Source organism: Octopus bimaculoides, chromosome 4, assembly GCF_046866305.1.
Source record: "Octopus bimaculoides isolate indiv1 chromosome 4, ASM4686630v1, whole genome shotgun sequence".
In the NCBI taxonomy this organism is placed as follows: domain Eukaryota; kingdom Metazoa; phylum Mollusca; class Cephalopoda; order Octopoda; family Octopodidae; genus Octopus; species Octopus bimaculoides.
This window is the reverse complement of record NC_142931.1, coordinates 120,461,338-120,479,648: the sequence shown is the minus strand read 5'-3', so window position 1 is coordinate 120,479,648 and position 18,311 is coordinate 120,461,338. Positions and strand designations below refer to the sequence as shown.

The window sequence follows — 18,311 nt, the reverse complement described above, 5'->3', positions numbered from 1 at the left end:
TGGAAATGTGCTGTGCGTGAGAAGACCCGGCAAGCCAAGTAAGATCGTTGCCAGTGCCCCTGGACTGGCTCTTGTGCGGGTGGCACATGAGATGCACCATTTTGAGCGTGGCCGTTGCCAGTACCGCCTGACTGGCTCCCGTAGGATTTTCGAGTGAGATCGTTGCCAGTGCCCCTGGACTGGCTTGTGTGGGTGGCACATAAAAGACACCATTTCAAGCGTGGCCGTTTTCGTGCGGGTGACACGTAAAAGCACCCACTACACTCTCTGAGTGGTTGGCGTTAGGAAGGGCATCCAGCTGTAGAAACTCTGCCAAATTAGATTGGAGCCTGGTGTTGCCATCCGGTTTCACCAGTCCTCAGTCAAATCGTCCAACCCATGCTAGCATGGAAAGCGGACGTTAAACGATGATGATGATGAGATATATATATATATATATAAATATATGGGAGAATATACAAATAATAACAACAGACGAGGACAGGTGGTGTAAATAACAAAAGTATATATTAGTATGACGCTCGGGAATACGGAAAGTCTTTGACGTTTCGAGCTACGCTCTTCAACAGAAAGAATACGGAGACAAGGAGAAAAACACGGAGAAAAAAAATTGAATAGTGTCCAGTCAACGGTCAAATAACTATTTAAGAATCCATAAGTCAGGAAAATATATACTCATATATTTGTTAGTAGAGTGGGTGTATTAATCGAAGCATACTGTATCGTATATCCATTACGGCTGATCTTACCAATCGGTTTTGGACTAGGGGTTCAGTGGAATGTTAAGTATGCAACGTTTTGAACCATGAAGAATTCGTACCGGATTTTTGCAGAGTTTTGAATTTTTTAAAAACATTTTTTTGCAATTGTCTGATAATACAGACATAGACTTGCCCAAATGCATCAATAAATTAACATTGATTTTTTTTCACTATTGTTACAATCATCTGAAATGGAACTGTCAAAGTGCGATATTCAAGCAGTTTTGCTATTCAACTTCAAAAAAGGATTAAGGCAGCTGAAACTGCTCGCAATATCAATGAAACGTTTGGTGAGGAGATGACCTGTGAGTGGTCAGCTCAGAAATTGTTTGAACAATTTCGCAGTCAAGACCTGAGCTTCAAAGATCGTTAGCATAGTGGATGCCCATCTGTCATTGATGACGGTCAGTTAAAGACTGTCACTGAGAAAGACCCATGTAAAATCACTCGAGAACTGACAAAAGAGCCTCAAGTTAGCCAGGAAACTGCCTGCAATCATTTGCATGTGATTGGAAAATCAAAAATGCTCGACAAGTAGGTACCACATGTTTAGAACGAAAATCAGAAAATGTGCAGATATGAAATTTGCTTGTCACTTCTCTATAACCAGACCAATCCATTTTTTAACTGTATCGTCCAACCCATGCTAGCATGGAAGGCGCACGTTAAACGATGATGATGATTGTAACTTGCGATGAAAAGTGGATTCTGTACAATAATAAAAAACATTCTTCTCAGTGGTTGGACCAAAATAGAGCACCGTAAACCTTCCCTAAACCCAAGTTCTTCTAAAAGAATATTATGGTGACTGTTTGGTGGTGTACTGCTGGACTCATCCACTATAACTTCTTAAAATCCGGAAAAACCATAACTGCAGAAACATATTACCAAAATGAATGAAAAACTAGTACTCTTCCGTCCCAGATTGATCAACAGAAGAGGGCCAATCATTCTTCATGACAATGCTGGACCACACGTTTCACTCCAGAAGTTAAGGGACCACACCACACTCCAGAAGTTAAGGGAATTTGGTTATGAAGTTCTTCCCCACCCAGCTTATTTCCCAGACCATTCTCCTACTGACTACCACTTTTTCAAGCGCCTTGATGGTTTCCTGTGTGAGAAGTTCAAAAATTAAGCCAATGCTGAAAGTGCATTCAAAGAGTACATCAGTTCCAGAACTCCAAATTTTTATGTTACCAAAATAAGCAAACTTGTAATTCATTGGCAAAAATGTATTGATTGTAATAGTTCTTACTTTGATGAATAAAATTCTGCTTTGTTGAAATATATTGTGATGAATTTCCTGTTTCAAAACGTTGCTTACTTTTTACTCAGTCTGATAGCTCACTTTCGCTGTTTACAACAGTGCTTGGAAGGAAGGTGTGTAGCATGCGATTGTTGCATTGACCACGACAGACAAAGTTGAGCAGAGAATCTGCATCAAATTTTACCAAAGGCTTAGTGATACCTGCTCAGAGGCCTACACAGAATTTTCAAAAAGTTTTCATCATTCTTGACACAATCAAGGAGATCTTGTGCAACTGAAAGCCAACTTTTTGGTCAACTGAAAGCAGTTTTGGCACAAACTTGGCAGATAAGTGTCTCATACCCAAATCTTCAGTGATAATGGACTGAACTAAACTGTAATTAATCTGCACATCCTCTGATGAATCATGGATGGTAATTTGCCGATTTCCCCTCAAAGCTGTGTGCACGTCTGCGATGTTTTTTTCAGTTCTGCTAGTTGTAGGTCTCCCAGAACATTCATCACTATCGACATTTTTTTGGCCATCTTGGAAACATGTGAACCACTCATACACTTGTGGCTCATACACTTTCTGCAATTTTGCAAAGGCCTCTGAGCAGGTGTCACCATGACATCTTTCTCTGTCATGGTCAATGTGACGATCACACACTACACACCTTCCTTTCAAGCACTGCTGTAAACAGTAGACTTGAGCTAGAACGTTAAAACTTAGTATGCATGCACAGCAGAGTTCAAAATCAATCTGTGCCAAGCAGCTTTACTCTGCATGCTTTAGCTTTGTTACTATGGCAACAGTCCGGATACTTATTGATCAGACCATATATATATATATATATATATATATATATATATATATATATATATATGTGTTCGTCTTGGTGTCTGTGTTTGTCCTCCATCACCACTTGACAACCAGTGTTGGTGTATTTCCGTCCTTGAAACTTAGCAGTTTGGCAAAAGGGACTGATAGAATAAGTACAAGGCTTAAAAAAGTAACATCTGGGTTGATTCACTCGACTAAAGTTCTTCAAGGTGGTGCCCCAGCTTGGCCACACTCTAATGACTGAAACACCTAAAAAGATTAAATAAATAAATAAATGATGCAGACAAGGTTGTGTGGCTAAAAACTTTATTGTTTTATGTTATGGTGAGATTTTGGGCCCAAGTAGAACTGGCATTATTCATGATGGATCTAAAGTATTATTAACATACTAGTGTTGTTGTTCCTTTATGTTTTGCCATTTGCACTGCTTACAGGTGCTCTAAATATGTTTGTGTGCTGTTCTGTATTCTTTTTTATACTTGCTTCATGTTTCTGAACTTATTTTGTGATCACCTAGTATTTTTGTCTTTTTAGTGTGAAGTACATTTACATTGTTCAAGTGTAAAGGTTGGGTGTATTTTGATGACTTCTTGTGTCACTGGTAAAAAAGGGAGGCAGTAGATTGAAATCAGGTTTCTGAATGACTCAGAACCAGGCTTCTGAATGATTGATACCACAAAGTCCAGTCCTTGTTGCAGTGTGGTAACTTGTGTACCTTAATGATCCTGAGAGCTTGCAAAGACGTGTTGGGGCAAGTGAAAGCGAAATTGTGATGTTACCTGTACCAGTAGATCACTAAGAGCACCGTCCGAGCGTGATCGTTGCCAGAGCACCAGCTGTCTGGCTTCCGTGCTGGTGGCACATAAATAGTACCATTTGAGCGTGATCGTTACCAACGTCGCCTTCCTGGCACGTGAAAAGACATTCGAGCGAGTTCGTTGCCAGTACCGCTGGACTGGCTCCTGTGCAGGTGGCATGTAAAATACACCATTTCGAGCATGGCCGTTGCCAGTACCTCTTGACTGGCCTTCGTGCCGGTGGCACGTAAAAGCACCCACCACACTCTTGGAGTGGTTGGCGTTAGGAAGGGCATCCAGCTGTAGAAACTCTGCCAAATCAGATTGGAGCCTGGTGTAGCCATCTGGTTCACCAGTCCTCAGTCAAATCGTCCAACCCATGCTAGCATGGAAAGCGGACGTTAAACGACAATGATGATGAGAGCTATACCAGTGGAGCATAAGCTCCTTGTAGGACCACCTGTGCTTGACAAATCAATGGATAGAAGTTGGGCTAATATAGACCACCTCTTAGCAGAGGTAAAAATGGGCTTACATAGGGCCAACACCCTCTACTTAAAAAACAAGTAAAGCTATAGAAGCATTGTTAACAATTTAATCCTTTAGTGTTTAAACTGGTCATATCAGCCCAAAATATTCTATCTGTTTTATGTTCAAAATGGTCAGATCTGACCTCTCATACTTCCTGTACAATATCATTGTAAAAATAAACAATCACAACTTTGAAATCTCAAAGCTACAAGATTATACATAATTAATTCAAAATATTGTGAATAAGTAAGCATTACATTTGACAGAGTAATCTGAATGTTAAAAGGTTAAATCTAAGAAGACCTGGGAGGCACAGTCCAGATTCAAGAACAGTGGAGAAAAAGTTGTTGTCGGCCTATGCTCCATAAGGAGTGTGGGGGCTTAATATGCTGTTCTAGGTGATTGATGTAAGGTTGGAGTAATTGTCTAATTGTGTCATGTCTCCTACATGTGATGCTACATGTATTGTGTGAAGAAATGTTTTGGAAGGTTGTGTGTGTATATAGGTTAAAATGAGTATGGGATAGGAAGGATGTTTGTGGTACTCATTTGGGAAATTGTAAATTCAAGACGTGTTATTTTAGTAGCTTTAATGACCTGAAAGCTAGTTTTCTAACCAGCATGTTGAGTTGATGTCAGTAATTGTTAAAAGGATGTGTGGGACGCTTTTTGTCAAAGTGGAATGGGTGATTCTTGCATTTTGTGTTCCCGTTGCTCAATGCAGTTTTCTTTGCAGCTGATTTTCAAGGAATGCTTGAAGACATTTTTTCGCTGGTGAAATGTGGTTCTGTTATTTGAGCTTTGTAATTGTAACATGCAGAAGTGGTGTGGCTGTCACTGATGATACTAATTACTTTGTATAAAGTTTTCACTGCCTATTTTGTTGGTTTATGCTAGATACAAATGTTTGCCTCTTTCCAACTTTTCTTTGGTTCGTTTTCCTCATCATTTCCTTATTTAGCTGTTCGAAACTGAGTTTTAATTATGCTGTGTGTTGTGTATTGTGTTTTTGATTTGTCCCCCAAAAATTGCTTATTCCTGGTCTAGGTTAAGATGGCTATTTTGTATGTACCTCAGCACAGTTCACACTGCTTCTATATCACCATTTATTAAAGATGTTACCTCAGAACATGCTTATTGGATTTGATTAGAAGGAAATAATCAAATTTTCAGTAGATTATCTCATTTTTATTTTCATGTTATAATTGTTGGGTTAAGAAGTGAGAAGAGCTTATAAACAATTTTAAGCTTATAAACAATTCATCATGTTCATAAGCTTATAAACAACTCAGCATGTTCAGCTTCAGCTGGAGATTTCATTTAAGGTACATATAGGGGCAGTTAAGGGTGCATAATAACATATCAACTGAGAATTGCATCTAATAATCTTGCAGTGACCTTATGCAAGAAAATCTTTTCTACTGCACCTTTTGGCAACAGTATGATTCCAAAAACATCAACATAAGTATACTGTTGATCACCAGGAGTCTTTAGAGATAGCTTTCCAATATTTTGAGTTCTAATGTACATTTATGTGATTTTAAAAATCTGCCACAAAATATTGATTTCAGTTTGTGGCACAAAGCCAGCAATTTTAGGGGAAAGGTCAGTTGAGCACATCAATCCCAGTGCTCAACAGGTAGTTATTTTATCAACTGTAAAAGGTTGAAAGGCAAAGTTGGCCTTGATGGAATTTGAACTCGGAATGTAAAGGTGAATGAAATGCTGCTAAGCATTTTACCCAGTGTGCTAACAATTCTGCCTGCTCACTGCCTTCATCTGCCACAAAATATTAAAAACAAAAAACAAGCTGAGTGTACAGAATATATATGGAAGAGTAAACAAACGAAAACCAAATAAGTTTGAATTTTGTAATAATCTTCAGATTTCATAGAATCCAGTTTATTATTTATTTTTGGTTTTCTTTTTCATATGTTTACCTGTTGTGGTTTCTGAACTAAAAGAATGACCAACTTTCTCATACTTAAATCTCTGTTTCTTAAAAATATCCTATTTCCTTGTTTGTAATCCTCTTTGATGTGGCAATTGCATTAGTCTAAAAGGAAATTTATTGACAGCTGACTAAATATTTTCAAACAACAATAATTTGCCAGTTAGTTGAAACAGTTGGCACTTCTTTGCTGGAAGTGTTTTTGTTTTTTAGAAAGAAAATTCTTATTACCTTACTAACTCCAACTGAAATTAGAAAAGATTGGAGTGAAAATATTGTGGTCCCAACAAACCCCAAGATTCTTTCTGTAGTGTTAATAATAGACAGTCATTGGTAGGGTTTTGTGTATAACTGCTTTGTTTTCCAATCATTGTCATCTAAAGAGGCAGCAGTTTTCATTGTCTTTCATTTATTCTTCTCCAGCAGAGGATCGTACTGTAGATGAAGGTATGTAACAAAGACTCATTCTACTACCAGAAACGTTTTACTTTTTTCCCTAAAATTCTAATAGGATTTCTTTTTCTTTCAGAACTGAATCCCTAATCTGTAGCTAAGCCTAATATTCTGTAAGGCATGTTGGTGTAACTGCATACTGACAGTTACACTTTCCTTTCAACTTAAAATGTTTTGTCTTAAAAACAACAGGATATTAACCCTTTTGATACTACTCCACCTGAAACCATTCCTTGATCTGTATTTTAAATTAAATCCTCTCTTTATAGTTTTATGTGAGAACCTTTTACTGTGTGCCAGTCATTAGATTAATAATGAAAAACTTGGTCTTTTTATTAAAAACCTCTGAATTTTTGAATATTTTCAAAATTAATTGTAGCATGTAGACAGTGTGTTTTGATATAACAAGAGTCTCAAAAGGGTTAATATAACACAAGACTATTAACAATTCATTTACTTTACTAACCTTCTTCTCGCCTGTTGTTGCACATACTCTATCACTCTGACACCTTTTATAAACATTTTATTTTAAAATTTAATTAAAAATACCAAACTTTTATTGATATATTAAAGGTAAGCTAAGTTTGGACTTTTTCCTTTCTTATTTCACTATCTTTTTATGGCTTACTCAAAAAGGGAAGGTTACTGCCTCTGATCTTTTGGTCGGCTTCTATCATACCTAGTGACAAGCCCTCAACGGAGATCTGAATCCTCTAACAAATATAATGGGTGATGTTGTGGTATTTAATTATTCTCAGCCATGAGACCTGGTCTAACTCTAAATTGCAATGTACATATGTGTATTATATGATATTACTTCAAACTATTCATAAAACCAATACAGAATAAAGAATTTTTATTCTTGGCATATAACATCCCTAGTGCCAGTGTAAAGGGGTTAGCAATAGGAAGTTGTGATAGTTTTGCATCATATACAACGATAAAGAATATTCTTATATACCAGGGCAAGGTATCTTATACAAACAGTAGAGAGAAGAACTTTCTCTGTGTCACCAAAGATACATTCAAGAGTAACATCCTCAACAGATACTTTCTTTTTAATATACAGACAGATGGAATATACAGTGTCCCAGTATTAGGAGTGTGAAATGGAACTTAGTTGAAAATATAAAAATAGATGAATCAGTTATTGAAACCGCATCTCTGGAAAATGTTCCAGAGGATCTGTTGTGTTTAGCTGAAAAGTAACATATTCATTTTTTTTTTTTTGTTTTTTCACTTGCTGGGTCTTGAGGAATGAACATTTTCAATGGCTTTTGTAGCCCCTCTCCCCAGGTTGGTGAGATTGATACTATGAATGTTCATCTTGAATCTTTGTAAATTAATATTGGTGGGAAATATTATGAGCAAGGAAAGATGGCTGACATTGCTGATGTATATGTTTGATATGTTAAACAAAAAGAACGAGTTATTTCATGGGTGTTATTACTGCCAACAAAAGGCAGTAATTTAAGAAAATTTCAACTACTTAATAGGGTATTATTAGATAAGTAAACTAAGAGCAGTGTTGAAATTAGTGTGGCTTTAGCAGCAAGCACCTTTATGCACATATACTCACTTGCAAACATATGTATTTGTTCATTTGCTCTTTTATTTAACGTTCATTTTCCTATGCTAGCATGGCTTGGATGGAAATGTGTTTGAAGCAGAATTTCATTGATCTTCAAAAGTACTGAAACTGGTCATAAATTCAACAAGGAATGTAAACATCTTTTCCTGTTTCACTCAAGTGAAACTGTGGGATGTCCGCGTTTATACACACTCACACTCACAGGGTGGAAGTCATGACCTAAGTAAGACCACATTTGAGTGGATAGCACTGAATCCACTTTTCAGAACAATCAGCTATAAACCCAGTGGCACAACAGAGGTTGAAACAACCAGAAACCAGCTGCACTTCAGGTTTCTTTTATACAAGTTTACCTTCTCCTAGAAGGAAATTTTAGCAAGCACTAGGGCACCTTCACTACCATTGGTTCACATGTTATTAACTCAGAGCTGGGACCCTAAAAGGTGCTACGACTCTGGGTCAGAGTAGATCTGGGAACAAAAGTGGCTAAGAGGTGGTTCCACTCTCCTCAAAGCCCTGAAACTCCTGTACCAGGCCCCCACTACCAGATGCAGTTTATATATACATACTTATGCACATGCTTGCATGTGTGCACACAATATTCATATGATAGGTTTCCTACAGTTTCATCTACCAAATTCACTCACATGGCATTGGTCAAATGTTTTACTTAGTAGGAAAGAAGTTAGGACTTTGGGAAGTGGCCAGGCTTTATACAAAGAGAGAGAGTAATTAGGAATGCTGTATGGTGTTTCCAAAATAAACTATGGATGCACAGGATGTGTAGGTGTGGGTCACATGTCCACTGACAGAAGGTAGATACTGAGAGTAGTCAGCAGTAATAACATCCATGAAATGAACACTTTTAAATGCTCAAAGGGTCCCGTAGTTGTAGCTGACAGCTTCCCCCTATGTCATCTAATTAGCAATGAAGTTCAGTGTTATGACAGCATAGTAGTTAGAGTAAGAATGGATTAGAAACAATTTAATGAGCTATTACCTCTGACAACAACAAAGGGACTCTGTTTCCAAGTGAAGGATAAATAGTATTAGGCCTGTGTATAAATTGCGATGTTGCATGGCAACAAAACCAACGCATTGGATCCTGAGATTGTGCGAGCTGGAAAGAAATGAGGCAAGCATGCTTTGCCAGATGTATAATGTTAGTGTGCATGAGCAACAGAGTACAAATGATCTCAGAGAAAAACTGGGTTTAATCAGAGCATGCTCCCACAAGCTTTCTCTGGAATTTTCATACATCAGGCACCACAGCTTCATTTTACATTCCCTTCCTTCCACCTGCCTATTTATCAATCCGTATCTTGGTGGACTTGTAGTAGTCTTGAAAGAATTAGTTAAAAGTTTTTGTAAACTTTGTATATAAGGCGCAGGAGTGTGGCTGTGTGGTAAGTAGCTTGCTTACCAACCATATGGTTCTGGGTTCAGACCCACTGCATCGCACCTTAGGCAAGTGTCTTCTACTATAGCCTCGGGCCGACCAAAGCCTTGTGAATGGATTTGGTAGATGGAAACTGAAAGAAGCTCGTTGTGTGTGTGTGTATATATATATATATATATGATAGTCTCTTGTTGTCTGAGATAGACTTTTGCAATTTTTTGCAGAACAACCTGCAGAATTGATTTCTTTATAGTGATCAAATGTTTGGGCTGTACATTAGCCCCCTCTCTCCATCAAATTAACATTGCCTGAATAGGTGCATGGTGTAAAACATGTGAGGTGTCAAAGTGACCGCACAATGCACCACCTGGTCCAGGAATTGAAATCACAATCTTGTGATCTTCAGTGCAACACCCTAACCACTGGGCCATCTGCCCCCATCACATATGATGTATATATATTTATACACACACACACACATCAAAGGAAGGAACTATGAATTTTATTTCTACATATTAACCATAGTTACCGTCGGTCATCACTTTAAAGCAGTGGTTCTCAACCATTTCTTACCTATGGACCCGTTTCATTACTTTATTCTGGTGGCCCTCCATATATCCATTTGATGTTTAAAAACTAGTTTTACAGATACTTCTTTCAAAATTCTTATTTTGTTTTTCACACATTCACTTGTGTAAATTTGTAATAGGACTCTCTGAGGGAACATGTTTTAGCGGCCAGAAACGTGTTAAACTGGCCAGTGTTACTGGAAATTTCAACAGCAATGAGGATATAGGCACATTATTGCTATATAAATATAACACATATACAGTGTTATCAAGAATAAAAACACTGACCTAGCTTAAACTATAGACACATTATTGACGTAAACATTCTTTTACTTGTTTATATATATATATATATATGTTTATATATATATATATATATTATATATATATATATATATATATATATATATATATATATATATATATATATATATATATATATATCCACATACACACACACACACATGTGTGTGTCTATGTTTGTCCCCCAACATTGCTTGACAACCGATGCTGGTGTGTTTACGTCCCTGTAACATAGCTGTTCGGCAAAAGAGACCGATAGAATAAGTCCTGGGGTTGATTTGCTCGACTAAGGGTGGTACTCCAACAAGGCCGCAGTCAAATGACAGAAACAAATAAACAAGTAAAAGAATGTTTACGTCAATAATGTGTCTATAGTTTAAGCTAGGTCAGTGTTTTTATTCTTGATAACACTGTATATGTGTTATATTTATATAGCAATAATGTGCCTATATCCTCATTGCTGTTGAAATTTCCAGTAACACTGGCCAGTTTAACACGTTTCTGGCCGCTAAAACATGTTCCCTCAGAGAGTCCTATTACAAATTTACACAAGTGAATGTGTGAAAAACAAAATAAGAATTTTGAAAGAAGTATCTATAAAACTAGTTTTTAAACATCAAATGGATATATGGAGGGCCACCAGAATGAAGTAATGAAACGGGTCCATAGGTAAGAAATGGTTGAGAACCACTGCTTTAAAGTGATGACCGACGGTAACTATGGTTAATATGTAGAAATAAAATTCATAGTTCCTTCCTTTGATGTGTGTGTGTGTGTGTGTATAAATATATATACATCATATGTGGTGGGGGCAGATGGCCCAGTGGTTAGGGTGTTGCACTGAAGATCACAAGATTGTGATTTCAATTCCTGGACCAGGTGGTGCATTGTGCGGTCACTTTGACACCTCACATATTTTACACCATGCACCTGTTCAGGCAATGTTAATTTGATGGAGAGAGGGGGCTAATGTACAGCCCAAACATTTGATCACTATAAAGAAATCAATTCTGCAGGTTGTTCTGCAAAAAATTGCAGAAGTCTATCTCAGACAACAAGAGACTATCATTGTGTGTGTGTGTGTGCATGCGTGTGCATGTGTATATGTCACAGATCCTACCAAAACTATATTTAATAGGTATGTTTAATGAATAATCCACCTTTTTGTATAACAAGGACTTCATTATTCACCATGTCTTCTATTTTTAAGACACAGAAGGGTGTGATTTGAGAAGGTTTTGGTTGTTATTTCTTGCCACATCATTACTGCAGAGTGTTGCTTGACCATTTAGAGTGATCATGTTGACATTCCCTTGTTGGGTTGCTATAAATAACTTGAATAAATACCTAAAGAGAATCGCTTCTGAAGTTCCTCAAGATGTTTCACATAGATGTAACTTGTTTGGTGACTTGTCAAATTCCTTGAAATCAGTAAAGAGGTTAAATTCTCAGAAATAGAATATTCCTTGTAGTAAACTTAGCTGCTGATAAGTGACCATTATACATGATAATGAGTAATTTAGACCAGATAAATTAGTTATCTTTTATGTTAACCTTTGAGTTGAATATTAACTTTAGGAGATATGAAGCGAATTAACAGGCTATGAATTGTGTTTTTCAATAAGATTTGTATACTCTTACGTCAACCACCTTTCTAATATAGTATCCATTTTTATGTACTGAGTTTAGGAACATGGAAAGCAATGTTAACCTGTTGTCTTTTACTAATGCAGGTATTTTGAAAATACCTCACGGAGTGACAACTGTGCCCTGCATAGTTACAGGCTGGCCTTTGGCAAAGCATAGCACCCATTCAGCCACTCTGTTAGGGATATGATGAAGTCATGGGGCTGCAGTATGGTGGATTGTGAAGAAGTAGCGGAAGAGCTCAACTGCACCAATGGTGCTTCTTACATTTATGCTGAGCAGTGGAATCCTAGAAGATCAATGGTCAGGATCACCAAGCTCTATCAGGAGAGTAACCGCAGTGCATCCATAGGGCTGTGTCCATGGTTGTGTAATCAGCTAATGAAAGATTCATTATGACTGAAGTTCCCAATTCAAATCCATAATAATGGAATTGGGTGGCAACAAAGAGTCATGGGAATCTGCGGAATCAGTGAGAAAGAATGCTGGAGCACTGCCTTGAAGAGTTTAGTTGAATAGATTGACCCTCAGCGCCTTTTTTTAAGTCTGGTATTGATACGATTCATCTCTTTTACCAAACTGCTTAGTTATGCGGATGTAAACAAACCAATATTGGTTGTCAAGTGGTGTTGGGAGACAAATACAACACAAAGACGCACACACAATGGGTTTCTTTCGGTTTCTGTTTACCAAATCCACTGACAAAGTTTTGATCAGCCCAGGGCTATAGTAGGAAACACTTGCCTAGTGGGAATGAACCTGGAATCATGTGATTTGGATGTAACAGCAGTGAACTAAACAGGAGGGTGGCACACAGGTGGAAAATAGCTACACATTGACCTTACCAACTATATATTACTGAATTATGCTTCTCTGAGGAATACACACACACACCGTCTCCCAGTCTTACTCACTAAGCTCATTCTGTCTTTGATTTTTTTTCACTAATGTATGTACTTCGTTACAGCACTCAAAAACTGCTTTCTTAATTTTTATTCATCTTGAGACAGCTATCACTTTTTAAATAAACATTTCATCTTGCTATTTTGTTGAGTTATTTTTTTTGTTTATATGTATATATATTTAGGTGTGCGTCATCGGATTGTAACCACCCAAGTTACACCAGTAATGAGAATGCCATCCCAAGTGCACCCAATGTCAGCTGTTCATTCTCCTCAAAGATTACCTCATACTCCAGCTTCTATACCAGGCAATTTTCAGATAAATGGTAGCCAAAGGCCAATGTTGCACTCTGGTTATGGTCAGTACATAAGTTTACCATTTGTTGGTTGTTAATAATAATTTCCTAATTTGACATCAGTAATATGGATTGTTTTGCAAATCTACAGTGTTGCTTTTCCAGTTATCTTTATCTTTTGCTAAATTCTTTATAAATCCATGTTCTTAATTCATATCTTTTTCATTTTATGTCCTCCTTGACTTATCTCTGCTTATTATAACAACCACCAGCTCACAATACTTTTACATATTTTCATCTAATTTTCACCACTGATTTAAACTATCACAATTCCTATAAAATATCTAATGTTTCTCACATCTTGCCACCCTATTTTAATTTTTTTTTCTTTCTATGTCACCAACATTGAATTGAGATTTGAAGAACTTCATAAATACCATAAAAACATTTTTTAAATCTTTGAAAAAAGAAATAATTAGCAAATTTTATATAATTTGAAATTGAACTTTACTTCTTTGTGTATTTGGTTTAAACAATAATTAGAATGTTTTAGTTTTTTGTTTTGTGATTACCTCTTGTATCTCCTACTGTGCACTGCTCATCAGTTCATCTTTTCACCGTTCTGTAGCATATCAGTTTTTCTATGAAATAGGCTCCCACTCAACCCTTTACCATTTCTGAAGAAAAGGACACTGTGGGTGCTGTTTTCACAGCACAGCATGATGAGCAGTTCTCTTTGTGTGTGTGTGAGAGAGAGAGACAGAGACTGAGAGGACTCTGCCGTACTATATTTGATTCATACTTTATCAACCCTAAAAATATGATGACAGGATGAAAAGAGCAGCATTGACACTGAGAGCAATTACAAGGCATTCTGTCTGCTGCTTTAATGACTCTATCAATTCCTGGTCTTTAATTAAATTTATTTGTTGATGTCTAAGCAAAATTTTAGTGTGATTTTCATAAGATTTCATATAGTATGTTTTGTATTTTGAAATCTTGTAGTGTATTCTGGTAGGATTCTGCTATTAATTTGCTAATTAATAAAGGTAAACAGTAAAGATCAGTGACAAAAAAGAAATCAATGAATAGGTCACAAGAGTGTAACTATAGACATCAATGATAAATGTAACTAATTATATAAAGAAGTGACTAAGTAATTAACAATGAATGAATTCATTGATAGGATCCCTACCAAAATACAACAATATCTTGTTGCAGCAGAGGTTTCAAATGAAATCTCATGGCTAATATTTGTTTGTCTGTCTATCAGTCTTTCTATCTATCAGTCTATCTATCTGTCAGTCTATCTGTCTGTCTATCTACCTACCTACCTACCTACCTACCTACCTACCTACCTACCTACCTACCTACCTACCTATCTATGAATGAAAGAAATGTTTTATTTATTTATTTGTTATAGGTCCAGGCCCTCCAATGCCAAGACCTGTACCTCCAAGAGACAGGACAACTTTTGACAAACTTGTTGACTATGTAGTCGGAGAAGGGCCCCAAAACAGATATGCTCTGATATGCCGCTACTGCCATTCCCATAACGGAATGGCAATAAGAGAAGAATTTGAATTTATAAGTAAGTTTAGTTCATAGCTTATTCAGTTTGCCACAACTATTTCATCAACCTCGCCTCATTGGATTATTCCTTTTAGCAAGGTAGATTACTCTGCTCCCTCAATCACTCTTCACATATATGATTGATTGATTTTTTTTTTTTTTTTCATTATTAAAATCGTTATCCTAGGAATTCTCTTTTATTTCTGGCTGAACAAAATTTCTACCTTTTTATTTGTATTATTCTGACTTTGAATCAGATAATACTAATATATATTTTTCCGTAACACCTAAAGCATCAACTTTTTTGTGATTAACAATAATTCACGTCAAGTGCGTAAACAAATTTTCAAGTCAGTTTATTTATTTTATTTTATACTTCAGATGAGTTATTCTCTGACTAATAAACATGTTTTCAGTCTAATAATCTCATCTTTATATTTCTGCCTTCACTGTATTTTGGATTGTAAACTGTAGCATAATGAATTAAAACAATATAAAAATTTTCAGTTCAGTTCTAGACAATGGATACATGATGAATCTTGTAAAATTGCATATTTATTGTATGGATTTAATTTTATCACCTATTCATCTTTGATTATGGAGGACAAAATCTTTACCGCTAGTTACAGTTTAGGATTAGCCTGCAAGAGTTCTGTGCTGGTTCCACATAAACGCACTCATGCTGGTACCATATTAAGAGCACCCATCACACACTGTAAAGTGGTTGGTGTCAGGAAGGGCATCCAGCCATAGAAATCAAGCCAAATCAGACTGAAACCTGCTCTCTGGCTGCCAGCTCTGGTCAAACCATCCAACCCATGTCCAGCATGGAAAACAGATGTTAGGATGATGATAGTGATGATTCAGCTGGATTCAAAACACTCATAAATTATGTGTCGAAACACCTTGTTACATCACTTGCACTCTTAAAAATGCAGCATATAACTGATTAGTCTATTATTTCGTTTTGAGACGAAAGTACCCAATGAAGCGATTGCTTACAAATTAACGTTTATTTGAAAAAAGTTTCTGTTAAAGGTTTAGAGCTAAGCTAATTGTCTCACTACATGACTCATTCTGAGTTTCTTCTAAAAATGCTTCAGTTTTTTTCATGGTGTTTTATATTTTATTTTATAGGCTTTCGGTGCTGCTACTGTTACTATTTAAATCCAGCCAAAAAGCAACGGCCTCAGGCACCAAAACTTGATCTTGTATCACCTCAGCCATCGCCGTCTAACACAGCTCTTCAAGCACCAGAATCAAAATTGAGTTTAACATATGGTAAATATTGTTTTCTTTTCTATTATATTCAAAGCTTTTATTTTTCCTTTCATCTTCAATTAACTCTTGAAGACTAAAAGTCGTTATCTACATTTATTATGTAAAGTTGTTGTACAGGAAAAATTTGAAATCCAGAGAGATACTTCTTAGAATATTGTGGATGCTGAAAGCTTGATCTTGAAGAGAATGTACAATAATTAAAAGTTGTATCAATGTCCAGTTCAATTACCAAAGTTTTTTTTACCTGATAAATTTGTCAAATATGATTTGGGTGTGGTAAATAGTTGTAATATAAGTTGGGTAAGAAAATGCTTGTCATAATTTATTGTATCGTGTATGAATGTATATATATGTGTGTTTGTATCACTTGGTCTTGACATTGCATGATAGTTATAAATGAATGTCACCGCCATATATGTGTTGTTCTTTTACAATCTTCTATGAAAACATGTCCAACCACAGGGAAATATTACCTTGCTTGGAAACAAGAGAGGACAAGAAGGGCATCAGGCTGTAGAAAATAAGCCTCAGTGTATTCCAACTGACCCATGCAAGCATGGAAACATGGACATTAAAATGATAATGATGATTATTACCATGACATTCTGCCTGTAGATTATATCAAGAAATGGGGTATTTGGGGAATTTTTAAAGATTGCAATAACAGGTTTATTGGGGACGACTTTTGTGAGCATTGTATTTGATTAATGTTAGTTTCTACATTCTTGTTATTTCACTGTGTCGGTAGGAATTAATTGTAGTTCAGCCCTATGTCAACTCTTGCTGAGCAGACATATGATAATAAGTATTTCAGACGTGACTATCCATATTTTTTTTTTTTTTATCTCAAACTACATAATTCAATTTTCTTTTTTTTTTTAAAGATGACAGGGAGAATTGGCTGCTAGTTTTAGCAAGTCAAGCAGTTTCACTCAAAGAGTCTCCTTGTTGATTTGCTATTAAGTCTTTAGCAATCAAGTTATTCTATCAAATGTAACACTTATTTATTCACATTGATTAGAATTTATACTACATTATCTTATAGCTTTGAAAGTGTGATTATGTGACTGTGTATTTTTAGACTAACATTGTAGGGTAAGTGTGAGATGCTGGATCTAACCAGTTTGAGCATAAAACAGGAAGAATATTTCGGTCAGATAAGGCCGGTTTAAATGCTAAAGAGTTAAATATATATATTAGAATTGTGATATCTTGTAGCCCAAGGTGTCTTTATTTATATTGAATTCAGTTAAGTGTAGTGAGGATAAGTTTGATGGGAATAGGGTTTTGGTCTGAGCACTGCAATTATGGCCTAGATCCATATAGTCTATAGCTTGGTGCTGTAAGCTCACAAAATGTTTGTCAGTTTTACAGTACTTCTGTATGAGTATACCTCCACATGTTACTTGTTTTCAGCTAAGGTTAGATAATTGAGAGTGATTCAGCCTTTTAGGTATATTAGATGTGTGTATATTGTTTCTTTTAGGCCCCACAGTTTGTGAGTATCTGTTTGTATAATTGCTTCTCTTCCCTTAATGTAAATGCATTAGCTTTAAAATAAATTATAATAAATAACAATGTTCTCATACAAGTTGTCGACACAAGAGAGCTTGTTTATGGTGGAGCTAAAAAAGAATCCTCCCTACCCTTCCACCATTTCTTTGTTCCTTGTTTTGTTATGATTTTTACAGCTGGATGCCCTTCCTATCTCTAACCACTTTACAGCATAGATTGGATAGATTTTATTTCTGCCATAGATAATCTCTCTAGTGCTGGTGGTACAAGAGCCTGTCTGTGGCAGGGTGAAGAGCCCACGCTATCCTCCCTTCATTTATTTGTTCCTTCTTCAGTATGAGTTTCATAGCTGGATGCTCCCCACATTCCCTAATATCAATAACTTTACACTTAAACGAGTACATTTTATTGTATCACAAGAGTATTATATATATGTTGCTTAAGTAAAATAATTGAAGTCAACTACTTTTAATAATAATAGAACTTGTTTTTAGCTAACATTTTAAACATTAGGCCTCACTGAGGCAATGACTAGTGACCGAGACCTTTGGAAATATGCAGTGTGTGAGAAGACCCGGCAAGCCAAGTGAGACCATAATCCGTGGCCTCTGCCAGGGGTGTAGCCAGCCCACTTATTCATACCTTTACTT

At 36.3% G+C, this 18,311-nt stretch overlaps 1 protein-coding gene across 7 annotated transcripts in view; it reads left to right on the top strand.

Moving 5' to 3' along the window:
• Positions 1-18,311, top strand: part of LOC106874860 (endoplasmic reticulum junction formation protein lunapark-B) — a 101,302-nt gene that overhangs the window by 78,828 nt on the left and 4,163 nt on the right. For 3 of the 7 annotated variants that reach the window (XM_089351257.1, XM_089351254.1, XM_089351260.1), the window contains exons 8-11: positions 6,557-6,580; positions 13,183-13,356; positions 14,717-14,884; positions 16,003-16,146. In XM_089351257.1, the coding sequence (XP_089207383.1) occupies positions 6,557-6,580; positions 13,183-13,356; positions 14,717-14,884; positions 16,003-16,146 (510 nt within the window). The remainder of the gene's footprint in view (positions 1-6,556; positions 6,581-13,182; positions 13,357-14,716; positions 14,885-16,002; positions 16,147-18,311) is intronic. The other 4 variants (XM_089351258.1, XM_089351255.1, XM_089351259.1 and 1 more) reach the window with 2 other exon arrangements.